At 33.9% G+C, this 27,211-nt stretch overlaps 10 protein-coding genes, 1 non-coding gene and 3 pseudogenes across 14 annotated transcripts, besides 1 other annotated feature; 8 read left to right on the plus strand and 6 right to left on the minus strand.

Moving 5' to 3' along the window:
• On the plus strand, nt 1–219 carry TVAGG3_0674460 (Ankyrin repeat family; the record flags this gene model as incomplete). Its single annotated transcript, XM_001303662.1, has 1 exon — nt 1–219. One exon carries the CDS (start codon nt 1–3, stop codon nt 217–219), a length of 219 nt encoding a protein of 72 aa, XP_001303663.1.
• Nucleotides 220–493: 274 nt separating this feature from the next.
• Nucleotides 494–19,647: a mobile genetic element.
• On the minus strand, nt 2,410–2,745 carry TVAGG3_0674480 (uncharacterized protein; the record flags this gene model as incomplete). The annotated part of the gene is made up of 1 exon (XM_051242526.1): nt 2,410–2,745. One exon carries the CDS (start codon nt 2,743–2,745, stop codon nt 2,410–2,412), a length of 336 nt encoding a protein of 111 aa, XP_051089113.1.
• Nucleotides 3,382–3,783, plus strand: TVAGG3_0674490 (uncharacterized protein; the record flags this gene model as incomplete). Its single annotated transcript, XM_051242527.1, has 1 exon — nt 3,382–3,783. One exon carries the CDS (start codon nt 3,382–3,384, stop codon nt 3,781–3,783), a length of 402 nt encoding a protein of 133 aa, XP_051089114.1.
• Nucleotides 6,951–7,724, plus strand: TVAGG3_0674500 (annotated as a pseudogene). Its single transcript has one exon. A coding segment is annotated over exon 1 (774 nt).
• Nucleotides 8,613–9,515, plus strand: TVAGG3_0674510 (organellar and viral DNA polymerase type B; the record flags this gene model as incomplete). The annotated part of the gene is made up of 1 exon (XM_051242528.1): nt 8,613–9,515. The coding sequence occupies one exon, from the start codon at nt 8,613–8,615 to the stop codon at nt 9,513–9,515; it is 903 nt and encodes a 300-aa protein (XP_051089115.1).
• TVAGG3_0674520 lies at nt 10,420–10,827 on the plus strand (annotated as a pseudogene). Its single transcript has one exon. A coding segment is annotated over exon 1 (408 nt).
• Nucleotides 11,030–11,617, plus strand: TVAGG3_0674530 (annotated as a pseudogene). Its single transcript has one exon. A coding segment is annotated over exon 1 (588 nt).
• TVAGG3_0674540 (uncharacterized protein) lies at nt 13,075–13,439 on the plus strand (the record flags this gene model as incomplete). The annotated part of the gene is made up of 1 exon (XM_051242529.1): nt 13,075–13,439. A coding segment is annotated over one exon (365 nt), but the record flags the coding sequence as incomplete, so codon positions are not given.
• TVAGG3_0674550 (uncharacterized protein) lies at nt 15,264–15,539 on the minus strand (the record flags this gene model as incomplete). The annotated part of the gene is made up of 1 exon (XM_051242530.1): nt 15,264–15,539. One exon carries the CDS (start codon nt 15,537–15,539, stop codon nt 15,264–15,266), a length of 276 nt encoding a protein of 91 aa, XP_051089117.1.
• Nucleotides 17,971–18,569, minus strand: TVAGG3_0674560 (uncharacterized protein; the record flags this gene model as incomplete). Its single annotated transcript, XM_051242531.1, has 1 exon — nt 17,971–18,569. A coding segment is annotated over one exon (599 nt), but the record flags the coding sequence as incomplete, so codon positions are not given.
• On the minus strand, nt 18,602–18,868 carry TVAGG3_0674570 (protein of unknown function, DUF4106 family; the record flags this gene model as incomplete). Its single annotated transcript, XM_051242532.1, has 1 exon — nt 18,602–18,868. One exon carries the CDS (start codon nt 18,866–18,868, stop codon nt 18,602–18,604), a length of 267 nt encoding a protein of 88 aa, XP_051089119.1.
• A 1,878-nt stretch (nt 19,648–21,525) lies between the features above and the next one.
• On the minus strand, nt 21,526–21,938 carry TVAGG3_0674580 (protein of unknown function, DUF4106 family; the record flags this gene model as incomplete). The annotated part of the gene is made up of 1 exon (XM_051242533.1): nt 21,526–21,938. A coding segment is annotated over one exon (413 nt), but the record flags the coding sequence as incomplete, so codon positions are not given.
• A 600-nt stretch (nt 21,939–22,538) lies between these two features.
• On the plus strand, nt 22,539–22,656 carry TVAGG3_0674590. The gene has a single exon. It is a non-coding gene; the product is annotated as a tRNA-Leu (tRNA).
• Nucleotides 22,657–26,072: 3,416 nt separating this feature from the next.
• Nucleotides 26,073–27,098, minus strand: TVAGG3_0674600 (cell redox homeostasis; the record flags this gene model as incomplete). Its single annotated transcript, XM_001309061.2, has 1 exon — nt 26,118–27,098. The coding sequence occupies one exon, from the start codon at nt 27,096–27,098 to the stop codon at nt 26,118–26,120; it is 981 nt and encodes a 326-aa protein (XP_001309062.1).
• Between the last annotated feature and the right edge of the window lie 113 nt (nt 27,099–27,211).

Here is a 27,211-nt window from a genome sequence, read left to right on the forward strand (position 1 = left end):
ATGTTTGGCATTCAATCTTGTTTTGAATATTTCCTTTCACAGGGTGCAAATTTAAATGAAAAAAGTGAATGTGAAAATATAGCTCTTCATAATGCGGCATGTAATTATAACAAAGAAACAGCTGAGCTTGTTATTTCACATGGAACAAATGTCAATAAAAAAAATAAATATGGTATGATGTCTCTTCATATTGCAGCATGTTGTAATAAAAAATTATAGAACATCAAATTTTACTTGATGTAAATTTCAATTAAAATGAGAAAGATGTATGGATTCCCCTTCACAGTACAGTAGAAATAAATAATTCTGGCTTATTCTCTATATTGAACTAAAGCAATGAAACATTACAACTTTTTATATCATGCAAGATACCAAATTATGAGCTACAAATGTCTATCTCAATTGTTAATCGAATTGAATATTAACTTGAACATATTTGAATGCTATTGAATATAAATTCAGCTCTTAAATTGTAGCCTCATAGATATAAATGAAAAAAAAAAAAAAAAGGTAGTGGGGCCTCCAGGCACTTCGTGCCCTCTAGCCCTGAAGATGTTTAGTATAAATGAAGTTTTTTGGGTACTGGGGGCTTCCAGGCGCGTTGCGCCCTCTAGCCCATAAAAATTTTTGGTAGAGCACTCAAAATAGTATAACTTTGTCCGGACAAGTAAGGGTCTATCGTCGCTACAGGAAAAGTTACAGGCGTTCCAAGGAAGTATACTTTGAGAAGCCTTTTCTGTCACTTTTCAGGTAAAAACATTTTTATTATTATATATAAATGAATTTTACAAAACCCCCGTTACCGTTCTTTGGAAATAAGAGTAGATGTAAAGATATTATATTGAGAGAACTTAAGAAACTACCGAATGGTCTAACATTTGTAGATTTGTTCGGTGGAAGTTTCTATATATCCCATTTATGTCATACCGTATTTCCTGACTCAAAGATTATATGCAATGACTTCAACAACTATATGGACCGTCTCAAACATATACCAGATACAAACAATATATTGAAAGAGTTAAAAGAAAAGATACCTATAGGTAAGATGGAACGTATACCATTAGATAAGAAAAATATTGTGAGAGAGGTTTTGAAAAAAGCAGAATATATAGACTGGGATAGTATATCTGCTAGACTATTATATAGTGGTTCTATAAGAGTTCATGACATTGAAACACTTATGTCAAATGTTTTATATCTTAACTATACAAATGTTTTCAAAGAGGACATAGAAAAATATATTGAGGGTATAGAGTTTGTGAGATGTCATTGGACAGAGTTGTATGAAAAATATAAAGACAAGGAAAATGTTTTCTTTATAGTGGACCCGCCGTTCTATAACACATGGGATTTTCAATACCAAGTAGACTGGACTTTGAGAGACTCTTTAGAAACTTTAGACGTTTTACATAACTGTCCATGCTTTTACTTTACATCCGATAAAAGTGGTTTGGAAACCGTTATGAGATGGTTAGAGGACATACATGACTATGAGTTTAGATATGACAAGATAGAATATGAGAGAGGTCCTATAAACCGGAGAAAGTGTCATAACAAAGAAATTTTACTAGTAAGTAAATGTGGTTTGAAATAGGACTACTTGTTTTAGGTTTTTTCCATTGTGTCATTTATTTCTTTGACGTGGCAGAAAAGTACAGAGAATATGAAGATGAACCAATGCCTGCAAATGTTCAGCATATGTACTCGTAAGAGATATTTTTATCTAATATTAAATGGACGCACAGAACTTAGCGAATGCACAGCAACCTGGACAACCAAACCCAGAGAATATTCCAAATGAAGTTAGAATACAAACTGCAATGGCAAACTATGGTCAAGTGCCGTTGGACATACACATACCATTGCAAATATTACAAACTTACAAGAAACCTTAAACAGGAAAAGTGCCGTTGGACATACACATACCATTGCAAATATTACAAACTTACAAGAAACCTTAAACAGTAAAAGTGCCGTTGGACATACACATACTATTGCAAATATTACAAACTTACAAGAAACCTTAAACAGTAAAAGTGCCGTTGGACATACACATACCATTGCAAATATTACAAACTTACAAGAAACCTTAAACAGGAAAAGTGCCGTTGGACATACACATACCATTGCAAATATTACAAACTTACAAGAAACCTTAAACAGTAAAAGTGCCGTTGGACATACACATACTATTGCAAATATTACAAACTTACAAGAAACCTTAAACAGTAAAAGTGCCGTTGGACATACACATACCATTGCAAATATTACAAACTTAAACGTTAGCCTTGAAAAGAAAGCAGACAAGAACCATACACATTTCGTTTCAGGATATACACAAACAACGGGACAAAGTAAAGACTACATGCCACCTTACATGACAGTTTACGCATGGTATAGAATTGCTTAGTCGTCATTTTCAACTTCTTTAGCATATTCGTCAGGAGTTGTCTTATATTTGTTAGGAACTGTCTTTGAAAGTATACCACCTTGAACTTTGACAAGTTTGAAACGAGGTCTGACAATAGTAGTTTTATCTTCTGCTTGCAGTCTGTACATTTTGCCATGTTTGCCTAAAACTTCATAATATTCTCTTGTATACTTTCTTCTATTTTTACGAACACGAATGTGAGTACCTGTCGGGTTCCCATTGTTGTCATAGTCAATAGTATTTTCATATGGGTCGCGTTTAGGTATTTCTATTTTTACTTTGTCACCTTTCTGAAGTTTGAAGCCCGGCATTCTTTCTTGTTTGTCTCTTTTGACTAATTATTAAATATATAGTCTTTCTCTAAGTCGGGGTTGTTTTTCATTTCTTCGGGGAGTGGTTTCCCAAACCTTTTTGTTTACGGTTATTGTAAATATTTAAAACTTGTCTCATCTTTGCCATGGAGAAGTGTCTATATTTGTCGTCATATGACATTTCATTTGCTTCACCACCTTTGGTTGGTTTAAGTCTCTTAACATTTTATACAACCGTCAATGACACCAAGAGCAGAATGGTTTTGGTCGACAATGAAATATTGGTTTACATTTTTGAACGCAGATAGTTTTTAATATCGTCTGATTTGAAAGAACTTTCACAGTCAGATGTCAGTTTTGTTGGATGGTATTTGTCAACGAATATTGTCAAAGCAGTTTTCACATCTAAAATATTTTTGGACCATAATGGTATGGCTTCACAGTATCTTGTGTTTTGACCGACAAATATTAGCCAGTATGGAGGTCCATCTGTTCTAACTCTCGGAATGTTTTCCAAGATATCCATAAACCAAGCATTTGGTGTTGAACTAAAGATTTTTACCATGAGTGCTTTCTTTGTCGCTTTAGAAACATAGGGGTCCTTGTTTGAATTCGTCATTTTTTAACCCATAAGAAATGGGTTTATTTGGCGCATTAGCAGGAGTCGCATCCAGATTTTTGCCCGCAGTGGGAACAATAGCCAGAGGTGTATTTGGAGTTGGAAGGAAGATTTTGAGTACATTAGGTATACTTAAAGAGAAAGCACAACCTATTATACAAACTGTACAGAAAGGTTGGGATGTAGCACGAGATGCAACAAATCTTATTCCAAATCCTGAAACAAGAGGAAAAGTTCAAGGATGGATGGACAATGTAGGAAGACAAGCAGGAAACTATTATAACAAAGCAAATGACTACTATAACCAAGCAGGACACTATATGGACCAAGGTGAAAGATTCTTTAACAGAGGATATAACCATGCACAACAGTGGGTAAACAATAACCAACCGCAACCACCTCAAACTTGGGGAATGTAAAATTTTTTACTGAGATGAAATGAACAATACAGCATTGAGACAAATGGGTTCAAGATGGATTTGTCGGCTTCCAGCAGTTACACAACGTGTTTGTCAAGTTCTTCCTATACCTCAGGAAGTTTTAGACCGACTTAAAAAACAACAACAACCAGTTGAAAACAAACCAAACTAAAATTTTTTACTGAGATGAAATGACCGAAGAAGTTGAAACGGTAGATTTGACACCACAAACAAAAAGTTCAGAACCATTGTCAAAACCCGTCAAAGAACTTACAGATGAAGAGAAAAATTCAATAATAGAAAGTGCCAGGTCTGGAAATACAAACTCTAACTACAAAGTCACTTTTCATAAAAAATGGAACGGCTAGTATCTCAAAAAAGAAACAGACTCTCACAAATAAAATATTGAAGTCTGAAGGAGCTTTCGAGACAACAGATGGAAAAGTTTACTTCACTGACCAACAGTTCATTATAGAACATCTCATTGACTTAGAGTCGAAATATTCTAAACTTTACAACAAACACAAAAAGTTGAAAGGAAAACAAAAACAAATGGCATATGATATTTATGAAGATGTTGACGACACAACTGTTCCTGCAAGTGAAGTAAAGTCAGAGGAACCGAAAAGTGACGAAAAACAGATAGAAGAAGAGAAACCAAAAACTGAAATAAACCAAAACCAAAGTTTAGTTTCCAAACTAAACCAAGTCAACCTTCATTAGCTGGTATGGGTTGGCGTCAAAGACTTATGGCAGCAGGCGGTTATGTAAAGTAAAGAAAAAATATTTTTTTTTTTTATAAAAATGCTCCATATAGAATGGATAGAAAATCTGCTAGAATAAAAGCAGAGTTGCAAAGATATGGTTGGAGAGTTTCGAAGAATTTTAAATATAGGAAGGAAGACCCATAAAAGTCTATGACAAATTGTCTGGTCTTCGCTACGAAATGGATTTGGAAACAGCACGTGCCAATTATCCAAACAGACTAGAGAGGTTAGAAAAGAACGTCTTATGGACATGCTTTCGATGTTAGTGAACCTCAAGTTGAAGGACACGACGGCTTTGCCAGATTCTACTGGAAACATGACGAACAATTGCATCCTTTGAGAAGGAAAAAAGGTAGTGCAGAGGATGGTCATGTCCCATGGAAAAGAACAAGATATGCATATGAGAAGTACCGTGAAGTTAGAAGTCAAATTACTTCTGGTCGAACCTTTACAGTAAACTTTGACGAAGGAAAGAACAAAGAAGGCTTCATGGGTGTACTTGCTGCCATACAAGACGGAAAAAAAGGACACAATCTCAGATTGACCATAACAGATTTGGATGGTCACATTTACTATGCATATGGCAATGTCACAACAGCTGCAATGCTTCTTGACGCTTTCAAGACTACAAAGAGAGAACAAATGGTTGACTCCGACTCAGACATTTTGAATGCAATTGAAGGAATTGCAAGTGTCAAGTTCGAATGGTACCAACCTAACCTCAAGCAGTCAGACAACATGCTGGATACTTCCCGTTCAGAAATAAGTCTGACATTGACTTGACAAGGTATGGAATTTACAATTCAATTGAAACAATTGTCAATGAACCTTGTATTCTTACATGTCTCAGGAACTCTGGTCTTGTTACAGATGAGAAAATGAAGTATCTTGAGTCATGTGTGAAGACAAGGTACATTCTCAGAGGTCAATTGGCAAAAATTGCACCGTTGGCAAATGTCAATATCCGAGTCAACATACCTACAGCTAAAGGTTCTTCACATGACGACTATGTTGTTGACTTCAAATTGCCATGGTTGAAGATTGTAATTGTCCACAACCACTTCATGTTGAACGAAAGTCTTACAAACCCATTGTTCGGAAAAGGCAAGTGCAACATTGTCAGAGCTGTAAACATTCTTTTCGAGAAAGGTTTGTTGGAACCAATTCCAGATGACAAGCTGACAGAAACTTTTGTACCAAAAGACGAAACAAACTTTTCATTGTTAGCAAGACCAAAAGTTGTTCCAGACAAAGTTCTAGTACAAAAGAAGTACACATTCCACAAGGAGTTGGATTGTTCGGATACCAACCTGAACCAGAAGAACTTCCAATGAGGTTGCAAGAACTTCAAGATGCTATAAACAAACTTCCATTGAGACATCCAATTGACGTCAAATTGTATTGGAGAGCATCTGAGTTAGGTCAGAAGGTTTTATATGAAACAGGTTGCTTCGACGATGTTTATGAGATAACAGGAGAAGTTTCTCAGAAGATAAGAGACTCACTTGAATTTCCACGAACTGGACCGATTGGATGCGACAAGTTCGACTCAGATGAAAAGATATACTATGTCGACCTTAACGCTGCATACATGAGGTTTGTCCAATATATTCCGACTGGAATTCCAAACGAAGATGGTGATTCCGGGAAGGAACTATACAGTTGGAAAAGTCATACAACAACTGTATGATATTAGGAAAGCTTCAAACCCCAAACTTGCAATGACACTCAAATTGCTTATGAATTCGACATGGGATATTCCATTAAGAAACCTCAAGAGATGAAGAGTAAACATTATGAGAAGGTCGACAACTTTGTTGAAAGGTTTTCTCCTTTTGTTTTGAAGTACGAATTCACTCAAGGTCAAAGTGGCTTAGTAACCACATTAAAACCTATTGTCGAACATTGGTCTTACCCTCAGTTCGCAAAGGCAGTCCTTGACAACTACAACAAATTCTTCTCCGAAGTCAAATCCAAAGTGAAGGTTTACTATGAGAACATTGACGCACTCATGACGAACGAAGAAGGATACAACAAACTCATTGAAATGGGAATGGTCGGTGAAAAGATGGCTGTTTTAAGCTAGATAAGGTATTTTCCGAAGTTCATGTCCTCTCCAAGCGTAAGTACTGGGCATACTTGAAGACGGCACAGAATAAAAACATTGCATGAAAAAAAACGTTTTTCAAAAAAGTGACCTTTTTAAAATTTTATTTGAACTGTACGCTGAGTTGTTGGAGAAGACCGTTGGGAAACTTGTTTGTTAGATGAGAAATATGAAATGCATACCATTTTTAAAACAATATATTTACATATATTAAATGCTTCAGGTTGAAAAACAAAAACAAAAGTAGCAGATACAAAACGTTAGACTATATCTTTACAAATGCTGGTAGGACTATTTCAGATGAAGAAATTTCATCCCGAGCATACAGGTTTGACTATCCAATTCGTTGGCTTCAAAGTCCTTCAGATGCAAAGGCAATAGGATTTAGAAGAGTTTTGTTTTCAAATAGAACTAACGCGTTTATGTTCGCAGTATATTTTCATGGGCAGTATAAAGGTTCTGATGGTCTAATAGACAAATTTGATGAAATGAGAATCTTTACAGTTCGTTCAGACGAAAGTCTTGAGAAAACTCTAAATGACTTTCAAACTCAAATGAACAAATACTATTGGGAATTTCAAGAAAAATACGACTCTTTACTAAATGGAACATACTATCTGAAACTAGAATATGACAAGATGAACTCCACCGTTTCATTTCAAAAAGATTGAAATTAACCCTCCAAGAGATACAGAGTTTTTATTTTGGGGAGTAGACAAACGTTCTTGGCACAATTTCTTCGGTTACTAAACCAGAACGAACCATTACCACCAGATGGTCATTTAAATTTATACTTCCACCAGCAGATTTGACAGTTTATAGAAACGTGTTTGACCCTCAAAATGTTAGTGCCATGCAAGTTTCAGTTCAAGCAACAATAGTTTTCTATGTATCGGTAAGGACTTTTATGACTTGCTTCTAAATTCTACGAACCACCTAGTAACAGTTTCTCTGACTTTCAAGTTTGGTTCACAACAAATGGTGTGCAGCATATTATACCATTGTACTATGACTTTTATCTCGAATTGTCTTTCATATATAACTACGGAAAAGTGCTGAAAAAGTGAGTTTATGTTAGCATGTTAGATCTCACCTGTTTTTTCACCTCTTTTTTCACCCTCTTGAATTTTCATGAATTTCCTTAAGATAGAAAAAGTATTGAAAAATAAAGTTTATGTTAGCATGTTAGATCTAACACGTTTTCTACCCTTTTTTCTACCATCGTAGAAAACACACAAAACTCATGAATGGCTCGATGTTGTCCATTGTTCTGTTTCAGAACTAGTCTTGTACTGTTTCAGAACAATACTTGTACTGTTTCAGAACTAGTCTTGCACTGCTTCAGAACAATACTTGTACTTTTTCAGAACAAGACTTGTACTTTTTCAGAACAAGACTTGTACTTTTTCAGAACAAATTTCCCGTAAAAGCTCTCAATTTGTGAGAAAAATTTTCTGTTTCAGAACAATATTTGTACTGTTTCAGAACAATATTTGTACTGTTTCAGAACAATACTTGCACTGCTTCAGAACAATATTTGTACTGTTTCAAGACAATACTTGCACTGCTTCAGAACAATGTCCGACGTACCACCAAAAAATATATTTTATGTTAGCATGTTAGATCTAACCTCTTTTTTCACCTAATTTTTCACCCTCTTGAATTTTGTATAAAAACCAACCGCCGGTTTTCTTCCGGTTGCTATATTCTTCACAAAATGCTTGTTTTGAGGTCGAGCCACTTTTGGCTCCACCTAATTTTTCAACCAAAATTCTTGAGTTTTGTTCTGAATTCAATAAAAATATATTTTAGGTGAAGTGGTGAGATCTCACCTGTTTTTTCACCCGTTTTTTCACCTCTTTTCTCACCCGTTGAATTTTCATGAATTTCCTTAAGATAGAAAAAAAGTGAGTTAGTATTTTTAAAAAAATATTTTTTATTTTTATTGTAAGAACATGTTAGCAACAACTTCACCAAACTCGTTAGTCATGAACCCAACTTCAATGTTAGTAGAAATGAAAAGCTTCATTCCTTCTTCATATACTTTTGAGACAGAAATCCAGAAGATAAAGCAAGAACTTCTCCAAGGAGATTTAGATTGCACTGCAAAAGATGAAACAAATGAACAATATCTTTATGAAATGGAGGACCTGGTGGACCATCTACCTAAACTTCCTGAAATACAACAACAAAAGCTCACTATTCCTGAATTCGATGAAATAGAAGTCAAAGCAACTGACTCAGTAGAAATAAAGAAGTTCATACGTATGGTTAACTATGAGTTTCTTGGATTTCATTGCAACCACAAAGTCATGGACAAAGACTGCGACATGGTATATAAGAACATCTCTGACATATATAAATCTGAAGAATTTAAGACCTACGACAACTTTGTTTCGTTAGTTGCAAAATGTGTATGGCAGATAAGAGATAAAGATAGAAGAGGTAAAGTATGGAACGAACAAATAAAACCAGCAACTTTTGAGTTAAAGAAAACCATTGACGCTATAGTTGTACTTGCAGGACAAATTTCAATGTACAATGCTAAAATGAACCCACAATGTTCAAAATGTAAAGCAGCAATGAGGAAATATAACTACTCCGTCAAAGAGATAGAACGTATGAGAAACGACTATGCTGACTTAAAGAAAGAAGCAGAAAACAAAATGGACATGTTAGCATTTCTGAACAAAAACTATCCAACTGCTGACGATTTCCTTCTTTCAGATGTCAAGAAGAAATATAAAGAAACATTCGGCATTGTGAAAACATTCGATGTACTAAAAGAAGAAATCGAAGCCACAAAATTGTTTAGAATTTCAAATATACATCGTACAATTCATGTAAAACGCTTATAAAATAACTGAGGTGAAAAAAGAGGTGAGAAAACAGGTGAGATCTCACCTCTTCACCTAAAATATATTTTTGGGTCATTTACGCTCATGTTTGACAAAACATTTACACTCATTTCGATGAAATCATGACAAAACATATACGAAGAAGTTTATTTCCTGTGTTGTTGTCAAAATGTCATGTTGTCACCATTTTCAAAAAGATGTTAGTTGACCGAGTGACCGAGTGACCTGGTGACCCTCATGAAAATTCAAGAGGTGAAAAAAGAGGTGAAAAAAGAGGTGAGATCTAACCATCTACCCTAAAATATATTTTTGCTGAAAAAAATGACCAAATTTCATGAATTTCCTCATATGTTTGCTACCCGAGGAAAACCGAGGATAGAGATTCCGTACGAAAATCGTAAAAAATTGCGACCCAGACTTTTTTCGGGGTCGCCTAAAACTCATGAAAATCGTAAAAAAATGACCAAATTTCATTATATAACTGTTATATTTTGACGAAGAGAACTTTGACACTTCGTCAAAAAAATCCCTGAAATCGTAAAAAAATGACCAAATTTCATTATATAACTGTTATTTTTTTACGAAGAGAACTTTGACACTTCGTCAAAAAAATCCCTGAAATCATATCTTTTATACAAGATAGAAAAAATAAAGTTAGTTTTTTTAAAAAAATATTTTTTATCTTGTATGTAAGAAACAGAAAATGACAAACACTGAGTTTGAAACAGTTAGAAAGATAGACAATGACACCAAAATGGTTAGAATAGGTGATTTAAACGTAAGATACTCAAAGAAATACAACAAATATTCTTTGTCAGACATTATATCTCCATCTGGAAAGAGAGCAATCGACTGGGTTAGAATTGCTTCTACTCAGAAAATTTTGACAAGAAATCCTGAGCTTATGATATCAGTAGCATTTCATGGAACAAGAGCATATCTCATCGACAAAAGTCTTATACCAATAGTTTTGTTATGGTTAGACCCAGTTGTTGGATATAGCTTCATAACATATGGTTCATTCGATACGGAACGTTGCAGTGAAGGCTTACTTTACATCGTTCAGAAACCGAAGGACTTCAATACAAAGATATAAGATAGGAAGAAATATAATATAACTCAAAGATATGACAGTACAGTCAATAGAGTCAAGGTTGTGTTTGTTAACGATATGAGAGCTGCAGAAACAGAACTACTTGAAAAGTTTGAGAAAATGTATGGTGCTCCCACGAAAGGTAAAGAAACGTTTGAAGTAGATGAGATAGGTAAAGCTATAAAATTATTTGACGAAGTTGCTGAAAAATACATGTAAAGCGTTTATTTTTGGTCTTTTGTGAAAGTCAGGAAATAACGCTAGTTTTTTATAAAATATTTTTTTTATTTTGTATGTAAAGACAGATATGACAACAACAGAGAACACAACAACTGCTATCGTTCATGAAGCCATAAATGAAGAATATGAGTGGGTTCAGTTTAACAAACAACTCCGTCTCATTCGTTCGGTCAAAGACGATATGTACCAAATGCAAAGTATTTTGAATGCTCTTCGTTCTACAAAGCAAGCACATCATTGGTTTGAAAACCAACAGACAAAAGAACTTTTAGAAGAATTTCCTCATATGTTTGCGACCCGAGGAAAACCGCGGGTCGAGATTCCGTACGAAAATCGTAAAAATTTGTCAAATGGTTTGAGAGGCTGGTATGTACATAGACTTCTTGTAAATGCTGTTGCAATGTGGGCTTCACCTCGTTATGCTTGTTATATTTTCATGATGTTAGATGAAATTCATAGACAAGAACGTGAAGAGATAGAAAACAAGCTTGAAGCAAAAGACAAAAGCCTTCAGAAAGAATACCACGTTCGGTACCAAAAGGAAAGGAAAAGAACTATAAGTATATGATTTATACTGAAGAGATGGAAAATGAAGAAGACAGAGATATGGTTATGTTGCATTTAGTCAGAAGAAACAACAAAAGCTTTTACGACCTTGCTAAGATTTACAAATCTGACAGAAATTGGTTCTATCGCGAAAACTTACCGATTTCAATGACACCGAATGAAGATGTGAAACAAATAGTTCAAGATACTTTACCTCAAACACACTATGATATTAAAGGTTGTACAATACTTACCTTCAAAGAAGATTTGCCGCTACTGAAAGAAAAAATAACAGAGTATTTTGACAACTTCAAACAAGCAGAGTAAATGAACCATTTATTTTTCAAGCTTGACTTCAGATGGCTCAGGTAGCTCTATAAGGTAAATTGTCTTGTCAAATCCTTCTGGCATTCCGAGTTCTTCCTTCCGACAGGAAAAAAATTTCCTTCCGACAGGAAAAAATTTTCCTTCCGACAGGAAAAAATTTTCCAGTTGTCCGTCCGTAAACCATTCAAATTTTCGAAAATTGAGAACTTTTTGGTCGAACTTCAGAAAAAGTTTTTCCTTCCGACAGAAAAAGTTTTTCCTTCCGACAGAAAAAATTTTTCCTTCCAACAGGAAAAGTTCTTCCATCCAACAGGAAAAGTTCTTCCTTCCGACAGGACACAAACGAATGTCCGACGTACCACCAACCGAGTCCATTCCAAAGCCAGAAGAACCGAAAGCTGCAGCACCACAACAGACTAAGACTAAACACTTACATTTTTCAAGCTTGACTTTTTACAATTTGAACTTTGTTTGCGTAGATATGAATTCTGAAAGAAGTATGAGGGTCTTGTATGACTTTGTACTTCTCCCATAGTTCATGTCTGTCAAACTTACCTGCCATGGACTCTTTCATAAGTTCCATGAAATCGTCTTCGGACAATCCGGGGAAAAGTACAATGTCAGTAAGTATTCTCTTTACATCCTTACTTAAACTCTTTGCTGTCTGTACACAAATGACAACTGAGATGTTAAAGTGTCTGAGCTTCTTAAGAATTCGACACATGTCTTGTTCTCTGTTCTTTAACAAAGGATGAGAAGCAAAGTCATCTAAGATAAGAAGACATCTATGAGGGTAAGTCTTCCAATCGTAAGATTGCAATTTCTTCGAAATGTATTCTATCTCTTTCTGTTTGTTTCTGAAGTGTTTCTTCTCTAATAATATTCTCTGCATTTCCTCATTTGGGTCTTTAAACTTCGAATTGACATACTCATTTATAGCATTGTACTTCAAAACTCTTCTTTGGTACTTCTTTATCCAATCTAACAACTCAGAGTCTTTTATACATACTAACTTAGACTTTTTTATAATATCTTTGAACGAATTGACGGTTTGGTCAAATTGACCCGAAGTACTACAAATGACAACTAACTCATAGAATGGGTTCTTCTCATCTAGTTCTTGTTGTTGTGCAGCCATTTTAAGATAAGTGAAAGTCTTACCCGACCCAGGTGGTGCAATTAGACCTGTTATACCATTCTGAGCAAATAAGAACTTGTCATGTATGGGTTTTATCTGAGCATTTTCCAACTTCCTCTTGTTCTTATTTAAAACATTCTCAAATTTCTTGTCAATGTCAGCAAACTTTTTTTCTAACATATTTTTAGAAAATTAAAATTTTTATCTTTTAGAAAATGTCTAGCGATTTCGCTATCTATATTCGAGACAAACTTTTCGACAGCAAAACATCTGTCGACCATAAAATCTTACATAGTGTAAACAAGAAAGGTGAATTTGTTCTAAAGTTCTGTTTCTGGGAATATGACAAGAACCATAAAACATTAAGCAGAGCAGTCTTAAAATTTGTCAATGACAGACTTGTTGACAGAGATGACGCCTCTTGGAGAGATGAAGTCCAACAAAACTTCTTAGAATGCAAAGAAGACACATGCACTGTTCTTGAAGATGAAATAGAAAACAGAATAGATGAGCTATTAAAGGACAAAGAACTTTTACAAAAATATGGTTCTGAGAAGTTTGACATAACTCCACCAGAAAAGAAGAAGAGAGAAAAGAAAGAAAAGAAAGTAGAAGAAGAGAAGAAAGAACCTGAACCAGTTCCAGAGAAAAAGAAATTTGACATGTAAAAATAAAATTTTATTTTTAGAACATTTCTGGGTCAATGTCAATGTTCTCTTCCTCTTTAGGAGTAAAACACTGGCTTAGACTCTAAAATCTTTTTACCCAATTTACCTTGAACTTCTACAACTTTAGACTCATAATATTCATAGTCGTCTGCTTTCTTTGGTTCATAAGGTATAACAAGTTTGTATGCTTTGCCTTCTTTAAGGTTTGAAAACCTTCTGTCAAAACTTTCTTTGACTGTTAACAAACCTTCTATGTCTAAGTCTTCAAATTTCGCACCATTTTAGTCACAATAGCAAACTTAACTGGTTCGATGTTCCAAACTTTGCTGAATGAAGACTTTTCAAAATGGTAGAAGTAAACATTCAAATATGTGAATGGGTCTAGTTCTGCTTTAAGTCCTGACATGTACTTGTTTACTGAGATGAATTTTGCCATCTTTTCTATCGGATAAAAAAAAATATTTTTTTAAATTTACTCAGAAAAATTTTTCTTTGTATATACACCATTCTGAACATCTAAAAGACTTTTGACATTTGCCAAGAATGTTCGTTTAGACGCTGTCATATAACCATATTCTTGACAATATTGTTTATACGAATCGTACAATGACCTTTCATCTAATGACACAAAGTCAGTTTCATCTATGAACAGTTCATATACACTCTTGTTTGCTTCTAACAATGTTTGTCTCTCTTCGGTATGTGGAATTTGTCTTGGATTGAACTTTGAAATATCTAATGTCATAAAATATGAGAACAAGTGGTTGTAAAAGTCAGATGTCAAAGTTTCTGACAAAGCGTCAAAATATTCTGTATCTTGCATATGAGCTTCTGACGTTCTGACAACTACATATCTTCTGTCAGAACTTTCTAACTTCATCGGAACAGCATTGTTTGAAACCATAACGAAGTTTGCAACATTTTCACAAACTCTTTGGTCTTTATATTTTTCTTTCAACAACTCCAACTTTGTCTGTTATAAGACTCTTCAAAGCATCTGAGTTCAAAACTTTTGTTGTATCTATACTTTGAAGTTCGTTACATACTATAAGTTTCATATTCTCTATTGAAGAGTTAAACTTGCCACAGATGTTTTCTAAGTTTGTCATATTCGGGTTCGAATAGCCCTCTAACAGTTTGCATAAGATATCTGTAAAGAATGTGTTCTTACCTGTTCCTTGTTTTCCAATTATAATGAGAGCAGTTTCATTTTTAGCACTTGGATGTTGTAAGATGTTTGCAAACCAACATAAGATATACTCATAAACCTTTTCGTTTCCATTGCATATAATTTCTTTGACATGGTCTAACCAAGCTTCTATAATATTTTCTTTCCATTCTACTTGTTCATATTTATATCCAGTGAAGATAGAATAGAAGTTTGGAGAAGGTGTATAAAACTTTATACCACGAACTGAAAAATCTTCTAACTTTGACAATAAGATATCCCAAGCATCTAACATCTTCATTCCAACTTGTACAACTTTTATTTTCTTAAGTTTCTGTCTACATTCTTGTTCAGACACTATTGTTGCTCTTGGTTTGTTAAAGACAACATCCATTCTTTCATGACATAACATTCTGGGCAGAGTCAACATAAATGACTAAACGTTTTCAAATTCTCGACTGCTTTGTTATAGTCTCGAAATGGACACATATTTCTGAATGTTTGGAAGTAAAAAATCTGAAACATCTATTCTGTACATTTTTATAAAAATAAAAAAAAATATTTTTTTTTATTCTTGAGCTATTTGTTGCATTTGTTGTTCTTGAGCTATTTGTTGTTGAAGTTGTTCTTGTAATACAATACTTTCACCAGTTGCATCTTCCAATTCGAAACTTTCTGCCGTCATTGACAAATACATAGGACATAAAAGTTTTACAGGAACAAAGTTTGCGTCAACTAAGGTTAAGTTTATGTTTGCTAAAGTGTTTGAGTTTACTAAAGCTGAAAACTCTGCATTCGAATGAACAATAGGCAAACCAGCAGAGAATGTGTTATTTATACGCATAAGTATCTTTTGGTCATAGTAGTTTCTGTCGACATTCGAATAACACTTTTGAACCTAAGTTTGAAACAATATATAAAATAGGTGTACTTAAAGTCAATGGAACAGACATTCCTTGTATGACACCTTTTCCTGTTATAGGAAACTGTTGGTAGTAAAAACCAGATATAAGTTTTGTATAGCTCATATTGTTTATAGTAAACTCAGTCGGACATCCAAACATAATGAAACCTGCTCTAGTTGCAGCACATGTTACACCCGTACTTTAAAGTATTAAATAAGTCAACAAAACCTGTTGGTGTATATTGAGTAAGTATCTTCAAAGGAGTATTTTTTACCATTCACAACAATAAAATCTTCTGGTGTCAAAAGAGCAAAAACAAGCTTTAGTCGTCATTGTGTTTAAGGTTAGTTTACAATATCGTCCTTGAGGACTTTGTAAGTTTGTTGTTATAGAATTATATGACTCAGGGTTTTAGTCGTAATAGTATAAACCATTGTGTCTTCTGCCATTTACTTAGCAAATAAATTTTAATGAAATGTTGTGGTCGTCAAATATTTTTATAACGTCTGGGAAACTATATTTTAAGTTCAACGTTTCACCTCCTTTCATAACGTATATCTTGTCAATGACATTATATGAAACACCACAGCAACTAACGTCGGGTTTCTATTTCTTTGATGTTTATATCGTCTGCCTCTGTCAAAAGTTTCAATAGTTCTTTCAAAACTTCATGAGGTGCAATGACATATGAGTTCACTTTTACAGGGTTGTGTTCGACCAAGTTTAACATTATACCTAAAGCTTGACAAATCTTCTCCTGAGTTTGAAGTTTGTCTTTCAGTTGTTGGTAGTCGTTTCGAATATCTGCAATAGAACTTAAGTCTCTGCTAACTTCAGGGTATGTTGGTTGTTCTTTTATAGGAACTATTGTTATACCATCTTGGTCTTCGTATGGTTTCCCCACTTCAACATCTCTGTCTTTGACATTCAACAACACTTTGACTGTTTGTTTGAGTTGGTGAATTTAACTTCACATCTGCCACTGCCATTTAAACCTTTTGAAACACTTACGCTTCTATTTTTCGGAAATGACATTTTACTTAGAATAAAAAGATGGACGTATTTGAGTATCTCTTCGAATTGAAGCAAAACAAAGTTTACACACACAAACAATACAAATACATTGACAGAATAGTTCTTTATACAAACAATGGAAAATGTTATAGAATAGCAGTCTTTGCTGAACCAAAATATTTTCATAAAGCAAAGAAAGTTGGTATAACTGAAATGGTGAAGTTCTTAAGCAGACAAAAATATAACTTCAAAACTTACAGATATTTCTAAAGGTAAGTTTATAATACAATATTATGTCAAAACTGGCGTACTGTCAATATTTGACGGAGAGAAGTCAGTTCAAGAACAACTTCTGACCTGCTGCCAAAATCTGCTCGATGGAAGCTGTCGTTATGCCAATCTGAGGAGCCCCAGCAGGTTTCATCGAACGAATCTTCAAAAGAGCATCTTCCGTGAAAAGTGCTATTGGTTTTGTAAACTTCTTTGCTTTCAATTCATCTGGACCGTCTCTGTCACCAGTATATTGTATTTGAACTGTACCAACAGTTGAAATACCACCCATAAAGTCTTCTGAGTCAGCAAATGGAATGCCAAGCCAAAAGTTTGAACGGTCTCCATTTGTATATTGAGTTTTTTGACTTCCTGTATGGGTCCATACTTTCACATATGGCATAATAGAACTTTGCATTTCAGGGTTAATGGTTGTTGTGAAGTTGTTGTTAAAGTTCATAGCATCTAATGTCAAGTTGTATGACCTCATATCCTCAACTGTAGAATATTCTTCTCTTGGATAATATTTGCCATCTATGTTATATGATATTTAATACCAGGGTTGTAGAAACAAGAATAGTCATTTATAGTTCGTCTGAACAGTACAAACATAGTATCTGCATGTTTCATTTGCAGTTGTTAAAGCAATATCTGTTCTTGCACCTGGGTCAGCACTTTGGTTTCCAACTTCACCTGCAAAGTCTTTGACAGATATTTGGTGTATAGGGAACATAAGTGGAACTGCAATATATTTGGCAGCTAAAGCATTTGAAATATCTGGGTCCAACATATAGACTGCAAGTCTGCTTTCTATTCTCTTGCATTCAAATTTTTCGCATGTGAACTTAACTGGGTCCCAAGCAGTTCCAGCATTGAAATAATAGTTTTACTTCAGTGTTGAAGTTTGAGAAACCAAAGTCTAAGTCAACTTTGTCTTTGCAAAAGTCGGCGAATGACGTTTTATTTGTTCCATTTACGTCTGTAAGAGTGAATGGGTCTTGTGTTGGTGCAATGACTAAGTTATTTTTGCTTGGAGTAAGTTCGATAGAAATTTTTCCTGCCCAGTTTGGTAAGTATCTTAAAAACCTGAAGATGAGGAAAGATGACAAAGGAACTCTAAGTTTCAGTTTTACTTTAGTTGCAGCAGTTCCATCTGAACCAGAAAGGTTAACATAAACTCCTGGAACGTTAGGGTCAAGTCTTCTTATTTTCTCAATAGTTGCATACTGGTCTGTTTGTTCTCTAGCTTGTGGTTGTACTGAGTTTCTCAAAGCGAACCATTCATAGTTTGCCCATGTTACTGTTTGAACTAAGTCAGAGTTAGAATATATCTTATATCCCATGAAAACTTCTGGAGCATATTGGTATCCGACATAGAAAATTCCATTGCAACCTTTCTTACCTCTCAAGTCAGCAGAAGGTTTTATTTCAATGTCTTGTTCCACGTATAAGAATGAGTTGTCAATAGAAATAATATGAAACCTGTCGCAAGCAATATCTACTGTTGTTGAAGAACCTTCTCCAAACTCACCTACATTTCCATAAGAAACAGCAGTTGTATATTCGTAAGTTCCAGGAACTATTTCTGACCTTCTAATGGCATTGTCGCATTCGTTATACCATTCGGAAACATTTCCGTTCATGGCATCCAAAACTGTTGGCGTTATATTCTGAGCGGCGTACATTTCATATGGGTAAAAATATAGAATAGTTGGATTTATGTGTCATAATAGAACCCACGTGGACCAAGCTTTACTTTCTTCCTGGCTGAGTTTTTAACTCTTCTTTTTCCTTCATTGCCACTACTTTCACTAGATGAAGTTACTTCTTCACTACTTTCACTTTGTTCTACTCTTCTCTTCTTCTTTGGTGTCGCTTTTGGTAACTTGCCCTCTGCTTCAAGTTGTTGCATCTTTGCCTCATGTTCACCTAGTATGTTGTAAATTTCCCATGTCCTTTTTGCCTTTGGGCTCTGGTCGCCCATCTCAGGTAACCTATATCCTAGAAAGATTTTGTCATAGTTTGTATTTGAGTCTTCGCTTATTGTTTGCATGACTCTTTCCTGAGTTTCCGGTTCAAGCTCTTCAAACAGAGCTTGTCCATATGGAATAAGCTCGTTTCCAATATATGTTTTTGTAGCCATTCTGGTTTTCTTTCCATGTTACCAATAATATCTTTTGTGAATGGGAAAGCTTTTACCCAACGCTTCAGTCTTGCGTCATTTTTTTCTGTAGTTGGTTTTATTTTGTCAAGGAACATGTTTTTCAATACTAACATTTCATTTGGTACTGTCCATTTGAGTTTTCTTAAATATTCATCCATTCTCGGTTCATTGTCTGCAAAGTAAGTTTTTATGACATTTTGCAAACTTTCGTTTGCAAGGTCATGTACAATAGGTTCTCTTCCTTCTCTCTCCCTAACTTTCTTTCTAAACTCTTCACCAAATATACCATCTCTATGGTTCTGTGTAGTTCTTTGAGATAAATGTTCTAGAACGTCAGGTGTTATATTTCCATCAGCCATGTTCATTTCATACTGGTCCAAAATATCTGCATGTTTCATATCTTTCAATGGCATTAAAGCCGCGCTGAAAATACCAGCTATATCTGGTTCACCATTCACTTCCATTGCGTCTACAACTTCTTGGAATTGTGGTTGTAAGTTTATGAACCACCTATCCGGGTTAGCTTTATGACCCCATCTCATTGTAGTTCCATAGTCTGCAGAAACAAAAGTAGGTTTGTTTCCATATTGGTTAGGTTCTGAATGAACTTTAAACAATGTTTCATTTCTATATGTTTTGTTGAAATTTAACCTTTTATTTTCACCGAGTTCAGCCAAAGATTGAACGTTATATGGTCGTAAGTAAAAAGGGTTATTGTATTTGCGTACATTTTCTTTCAGTACTTCCATTCTATGCTGAATATTTTCATCTGATGTTGGAGTCTTTTGTATGTCGGTGAACATTTTTCGATATTCTTCTACTCTGTCAGCCGAATTTTTCTTAGACTCTTGGAAAGATTCCATATTCACCTCATAGTCTTGTTGAGGGTCAAGATTTTTCGGCTGTTCCAAATCTTCATCTAGTTCTGTGAAGTTAGTTTCCAAAGGAGGGACTTGTTCGTTTCCTTCAGGCTCTTCTAGCTGTTGTTGCTGAACTATTTCTTCCATGTCTGGTTGTATCTGAACTTCTTCCTGTGGAGTTTCTTGTACCTCATCTGCTGGCATTTCATATATTCCGAGACCGTTTTTAACAAGTTCCCTATCTAAGTCATCCGGACTCATAAACCTTTCTTCTTTCGTTCCGTCTCTATTTTTTACGCGTTTCATGAAGAGAGTTGAATTGTCATTTAGCTCTGACACCAAATATCTCGGAGTAAATTCAGTCATGTCATTTGGATGATATGCTATTAAATCATATCCCTTAGCGAGCTTGTATTTTCCAGGTTTGAAATTATATCCCATTTGGTGCTGAGCCATAAAGCTAAATAGGTTCGGGTCAGTATTTCCTTCCTTGAACTTTCTAATAGCTTCTTTATATCTGTCACTAAAGTCAAGAGTATCTGGGTAACCATAGTCTTCCTTAAGCATTTTTAAGAATTCTTGGTTTCCTTGTTCTCTACTTCTTTTATGTCCTTGCTCTGTTTGTGGTTGTTGCTGTGCAGTGTTTTGAACTGTTGGTTGTGGTGCAGTGTTTTGAACTGTTGGTTGTTGTGCTGGATTTTGAACTGTTGGTTGTTGTGCTGGTTTTGGTGCATGCCTGTGTCTGTGTCCATGTGACGATGTAAATGTTTTAGGTAGTCCTGGTGCAGGTGCTTCTCTTGGAGGGTTTGGTGGTATATAGGTTCCACTAGCTAGTATATAAGTTCCACCAGCTGGTATATAAGTTCCACCAGCTGGCACATATGTTCCATCTGCAGCATAGTGTCCTACCTGACTTTTCGTTTTTAAGAAAGCATTTACTAGGTCTGTTTTGGTCTGTTGTAACTCTTTTTCTTGACTTTCCACAACAGTTGCTCTAACGGCGTCATAGGCACTTTGAACTGCCTGTCTCGTTGCTGCATCTGTTATTTTCGTCATATTTTGTGCTACTTCTTTTAACTCTTTGTCGAAACCTTCAGACTTCAGTTTCTTTCCAGATGAGAAGTCGTTCACTTGTTTCACCTTACTATGAAGAGCTTCGAAGGCGTTCTTAAAGTCAGCATTTGTTAAAGCTTCATTTGAACTGTCTTCATCCGCTTGTATTTTTGTCCTTATTGACCCTATAAGTTGGGCTGCTTTGGCGTTGGCTTGGGCATCTAACCAGTCATTGTTAGCTTTTATATATTCTGCGCTTTTCATTGCCTTTTGCATGGCTGCGTCGTTATTTTTACTTTCTTGTGCTAAGTTTTCATACTGTACGGTTTGGTTTTGCAACTGTAAAAGTTTTTCTGCCTTTACATTTGCTTCAACTTCTTTTTATACTCATCGCTATCCATATATGTCTTCAGGGCTTTTTGTTTTATCTCTTCATCTTTCAGTACTTTATATTGAGTAGTATGGTTTTTCAAATTTATAACATCTTGTTCCATTTTTGCTACTTCTGCTGCTTTTTCTGACACTTTTTTCGCATATTCCTCTGTACTTAGTTCTTTCAGTTGTTCTTCTTTCTTCTTTTTCTCTACGTTTAACTCATTGAGTTTCTTTGTGTGTCTGTCATATTCTAGTTTCTTTTCGTTTTCACTTATTTGTTTCTGTATGTCTATGTTTGACTTTTTGACATCTGCTATTTGATTTTTGAGTGAACTCAAATTCATTTGACTTTGAGGGTTATATGCTGTTCCGTCTGCAGCTCCACCATAGCCTGCCATTTTCGCTAAAAGTGCCGCTCTTAAACCTCCACTCTGTGCACCAAGAACTCGGTTTAAAAGCATAGGATTGCTTGACATTTGTTGCAACATAGTGGGGTCATTCATTATTTGTTGTTGCAACTGTTGTTGTGGTGTCAGTTTTACTATTGGATGTTTCAATGCTCTCTTCCTCTTACGTATATTCTTACGTAGCTTACGTGGCATTTTAAGTGAAGTTAAAAAGCGGTTTTTGACAGATGTTTATATGACACTTTCTCCGGTTTATAGGACCTCTCTCATATTCTATCTTGTCATATCTAAACTCATAGTCATGTATGTCCTCTAACCATCTCATAACGGTTTCCAAACCACTTTTATCGGATGTAAAGTAAAAGCATGGATGGTTATGTAAAACGTCTAAAGTTTCTAAAGAGTCTCTCAAAGTATACTTCCTTGGAACGCCCGTAACTTTTCCTGTAGCGACGATAGACCCTTACTTGTCCGGACAAAGTTATACTATTTTGAGTGCTCTACAAAAAAGTCAACGACGACGACTCTCAAAAATTTTTTATGGGCTAGAGGGCGCAACGCGCCTGGAAGCCCCCAGTACCCAAAAAACTTCATTTATACTAAACATCTTCTGGGCTAGAGGGCACGAAGTGCCTGGAAGCCCCACTACCTTTTTTTTTTTTTTTTTTTTTTAAATGATAAATGTTCATCAATAGTGTGGGATCTCGATATTTATATTCAGAATTAATTGATTTATTATCAAAAGTGTCGAAAAATGAATAATGAAATAGGTCGGATGATATTTTTTAAATGAAAAGGGGCTTAGCTCAATGGTAGAGCGCAGATCAAATCTTTCAGCATTGATTGTAAGATATCTTACATCTGCTTATAGGTATATATTCCTGAAATCTTGGTTCAATTCCAAGAGCTCCTATTTTTAGTTTTTCCTTGTGAATTATTTCAGAGGGTACTAAGCATAAACCTAATATTTATTGATTTATATAATGCTTATGTATACAGTATTCTTATGTATTAAAAAGATAAATCATGACAAAAATTAAAGTACTCACAAAATCTAGATTGAGAGGCGGTCAATGACTTTTGAGGGGAAATTAACGCATGGAATTTAATATTATTTAGGTTGATATTCTTGCTTATTATTTCAGAAAAAAATCTTAAAAATTTCAATATGAAAATTGAAAGCAATTCAAAAAAATTGCTAACATGTAAATTTTAATATCCTATGCATAATTTCATATTTTGAACATTTTTTATTTTTGTTTAAAACTTAAAATTTTGCGAATTTAATATAATTTATAAAATATAATACGTATATATATTTAAAATACACTAAATTTAATTGTTAATTGACGTTTTTGGGAATGAATTTTATCAAAACATGCCTGAATCAGAAAATTTGAAAGAACGAATTACACAATCATATATGTAGAATTCAAAATACAAACTTAAAGATTGTATACGTTTAAAATTATTCAGATTGTGTTTGATTTCCACTCATTCTGTTTCTTTTGAACTCTAACACTAACATTTCATGATGATTACATGATCCATTTATACATAGTTGAATTGTTCCAGATTCTACCAGAAAATCAATCCAAATTTCTCAATGCATTCATGTTGATTGGACAAAATTTAAAATTTATCAGCCTGTTTCCAGAGAAACTCATATATTCCCTAATGAAATGTAATTTTTGCTACATTTATTTCAATCAAATTTCAAAAAATTGACTGCAGAGCTTGAAAAGGTGATGAATCATGTTGTTATTAGATGTACATATTAGATTTACTATTTCCAAAAAATGCTCAAATTTGAATAGTTTTTAGAAAATTTGGAATTACACTCTTTACATTATATATAATTAAATGTTTAAATTTTATTTATTTTTCCCTTTTAATTTTATAACGTGCTTTATCAAAACTAACCTCTCAATTGAAGGCCACAAAATCTAAGTAGTGAGGCTCTCAAAAATTGAACCGTACTTCATACAAAATTTGTGTACCCTCACTACTTAGATTTTGTGGCCTTCAATTGAGAGGTTAGTTTTGATAAAGCACGTTATAAAATTAAAAGGGAAAAATAAATAAAATTTAAACATTTAATTATATATAATGTAAAGAGTGTAATTCCAAATTTTCTAAAAACTATTCAAATTTGAGCATTTTTTGGAAATAGTAAATCTAATATGTACATCTAATAACAACATGATTCATCACCTTTTCAAGCTCTGCAGTCAATTTTTTGAAATTTGATTGAAATAAATGTAGCAAAAATTACATTTCATTAGGGAATATATGAGTTTCTCTGGAAACAGGCTGATAAATTTTAAATTTTGTCCAATCAACATGAATGCATTGAGAAATTTGGATTGATTTTCTGGTAGAATCTGGAACAATTCAACTATGTATAAATGGATCATGTAATCATCATGAAATGTTAGTGTTAGAGTTCAAAAGAAACAGAATGAGTGGAAATCAAACACAATCTGAATAATTTTAAACGTATACAATCTTTAAGTTTGTATTTTGAATTCTACATATATGATTGTGTAATTCGTTCTTTCAAATTTTCTGATTCAGGCATGTTTTGATAAAATTCATTCCCAAAAACGTCAATTAACAATTAAATTTAGTGTATTTTAAATATATATACGTATTATATTTTATAAATTATATTAAATTCGCAAAATTTTAAGTTTTAAACAAAAATAAAAAATGTTCAAAATATGAAATTATGCATAGGATATTAAAATTTACATGTTAGCAATTTTTTTGAATTGCTTTCAATTTTCATATTGAAATTTTTAAGATTTTTTTCTGAAATAATAAGCAAGAATATCAACCTAAATAATATTAAATTCCATGCGTTAATTTCCCCTCAAAAGTCATTGACCGCCTCTCAATCTAGATTTTGTGAGTACTTTACATCGAACAAATAATGATTTTATTTGAGAGGGGAAAAGGTATTATATTAGAATTGAGATGAAAACTGATATCAAGGGCATTTGAACTCTTGTGTAAGGGCAATGGTTTGTTTGACAATTTCCATGAAAAATTTCTCTCGCATCGCATGGATTAAAATAGAATGGAATGATGAGAGCAAAGCTGTCTGTTGTGAAGCTCAAAGTCTCGAATGTTGCACTGTTGAATGCTTGGACTGTGTATGATATAGTGTTTTCTATAATGGAAATTCTTATCAAATGGGTCGTTGAGTTTCCGTACGCTCTATAAATAGAAGTCGAATTATTCTGATAAAAATATGAGTCACTAATGTACCCGACAGAATTTGTTGTATCTAGAAGAGATGTACCGCTATTATTAACGTAAGAACAATATGAAAAATATGAATTTATTAAATCATGCTTTGTTAACTGATTTTTATTGTTGTTACTTGAAAAATGGCAAAACTTAACATATCCAAAATTTTGTGATGATGAAATATGTAAAACTTCAGCCAAACATGAATTATAAGAAAGATTTAAAGAATTACTTGATATATTGCCTTTGTATAAAGAAATTATTCGATATATTGAACTATTTCCACACATAGAAATTGAAGAATCGGAGAATCGATTCGACTTTGAATCACCTCCACCAAAACACATGCAAAATTGCCCAACACCATTAGATGTGCTACTATTTATTCCGCACTGCTTTGATTGTATACACTCGCCACCATTAGTATAGACTGAACCGCCTTGATTTGATTTGGTAATATCTAAAAATTGATTAGACACTAATAAAGTCTGTTCGTTTGATTTTATATCAATGCACCCGGAAACAAGATTAGAAAAGCTACTCTGATATACTAAGACTTTTTTAGTATTAATATCAGGATACTTGGTTTTAAACTTGATAGTTGTAGGAGTGGTTCCATCAAAGTATTCCCTCCAAAGATTCTCATCAACAATGCATAGTGACTGATGAATAATAATGATCAAGGAAAAATCATTGATTGCAAATGGCACTTTTGATGATAATTGAGTGTATTATATGAGTATAGTTATATTTTGTGTATTTCTCCAAGATCGAGCAAATTGATTTTTAAAAACCTTATTGGTCTTTTAATTGCATTTCCCTAAAAGTACCAAGCTTTGCGATGATATTTTAACGAGACAAAATGACTAAAAACTTTTAATAAATATGATTTGATGCAATATCAATGCGTTTTTGTATTCTTACAGTAAAGAATTGAATAAGAAATAAAATTTTGGTCTATCTTTGCAAGAAAGTTGTCAAATAGACTAAATAAATAAAATTTATTTTATAACCTTCCATTCTTGAATGTGTGTATATGTATAAATTAAGTCCCAAGCAAAAATAAGAAAATTAACTATAAGAAAAACATTTATAACACAAAACAAGAAAAAATTAATCTTATTGAACAGGTGTAAATGGGCAAGATTGGTATTTAAATAAGCATTGGTTCAAATTAGCAAATAATTCGTTGATTTCATTAGCTGGGATGTAGTTCTTAAGGTCATTACTAAAAATCGAGTAAAGAGAGTTGGAAATTGTATCAATTGGCCATCTAGAATTTCCTTGAAAGAATTTAATTGGTTTTCCAGCATAGTTGTTGATGTGTTTCGATAATTCTGAGTCAATTCTGTCAGAATTAATACAAACGCATAATTTAACTTGTTCATGACATTGAGATGTCAATTCTGATGGTAAATAAAGTTCTGGAGGTGGTAATTCTTCATGATATGTACCTTCAAAGAAACTTATGACGTTTTGAGAGAAATTTCTGAGGTTATTTAAAACAACTGTATTAGTTTTGTTATGCATAACTATTCCAGAAGGGCTGAAAAGGCTGTATTTGATTTTTAGCGATGGATTTGTTGAATAACCTAATTTTGCAACGTCCTTTAGCTTGCAAGAGAGTGTTTTCCAGTACAAGGGCGATGTTTTCTTTAATGAAAACATAACTGCTGAGTTTCCATCGATTAATTCGAGCTCGGTGTTGATATCTGTTAAACAGCCCTCATAAAACGGTGAAAGAGCGTCAACAAAGTGCTCAACAGATCTTCCACCGCTGTAATAATCAAAACCATCTTGATGGAATATGATGAAAGTTGGTAAATACTTAACTTTGTATTCATAAGCCGCTGTTCCATATCTTGTTGTATCGACACTTCCGAATTTTATGTATCCGTTAAGTTGCTTTGCTGCTTCATTGAATAATGGGGCTGCCTGACGACAAGCTGGACAAAAGTCTCCGAAAAATAAGACAAACCATGTGGTTGAATTATCTCTCTGCTCAATAGTTTTTTCCCATGTATCATCAGTAAGTTCCTCGACATATTTCGATCTCTCTACGTGAGGTTGAGTTTTGGCAAGAAATAACAAAGTAAACATAGTTGACAAATAACTTTACAAATCTTGTAAACTGTTTACATTACTATCATCATTTACAATTTCATTACTGAAAATCTTCTAACTTTGAATAAACGATTAATAATAATAAATTG

The sequence above is a fragment of the Trichomonas vaginalis genome, chromosome III, assembly GCF_026262505.1.
Source record: "Trichomonas vaginalis G3 chromosome III, whole genome shotgun sequence".
NCBI classification, from domain to species: Eukaryota; Parabasalia; order Trichomonadida; family Trichomonadidae; genus Trichomonas; species Trichomonas vaginalis.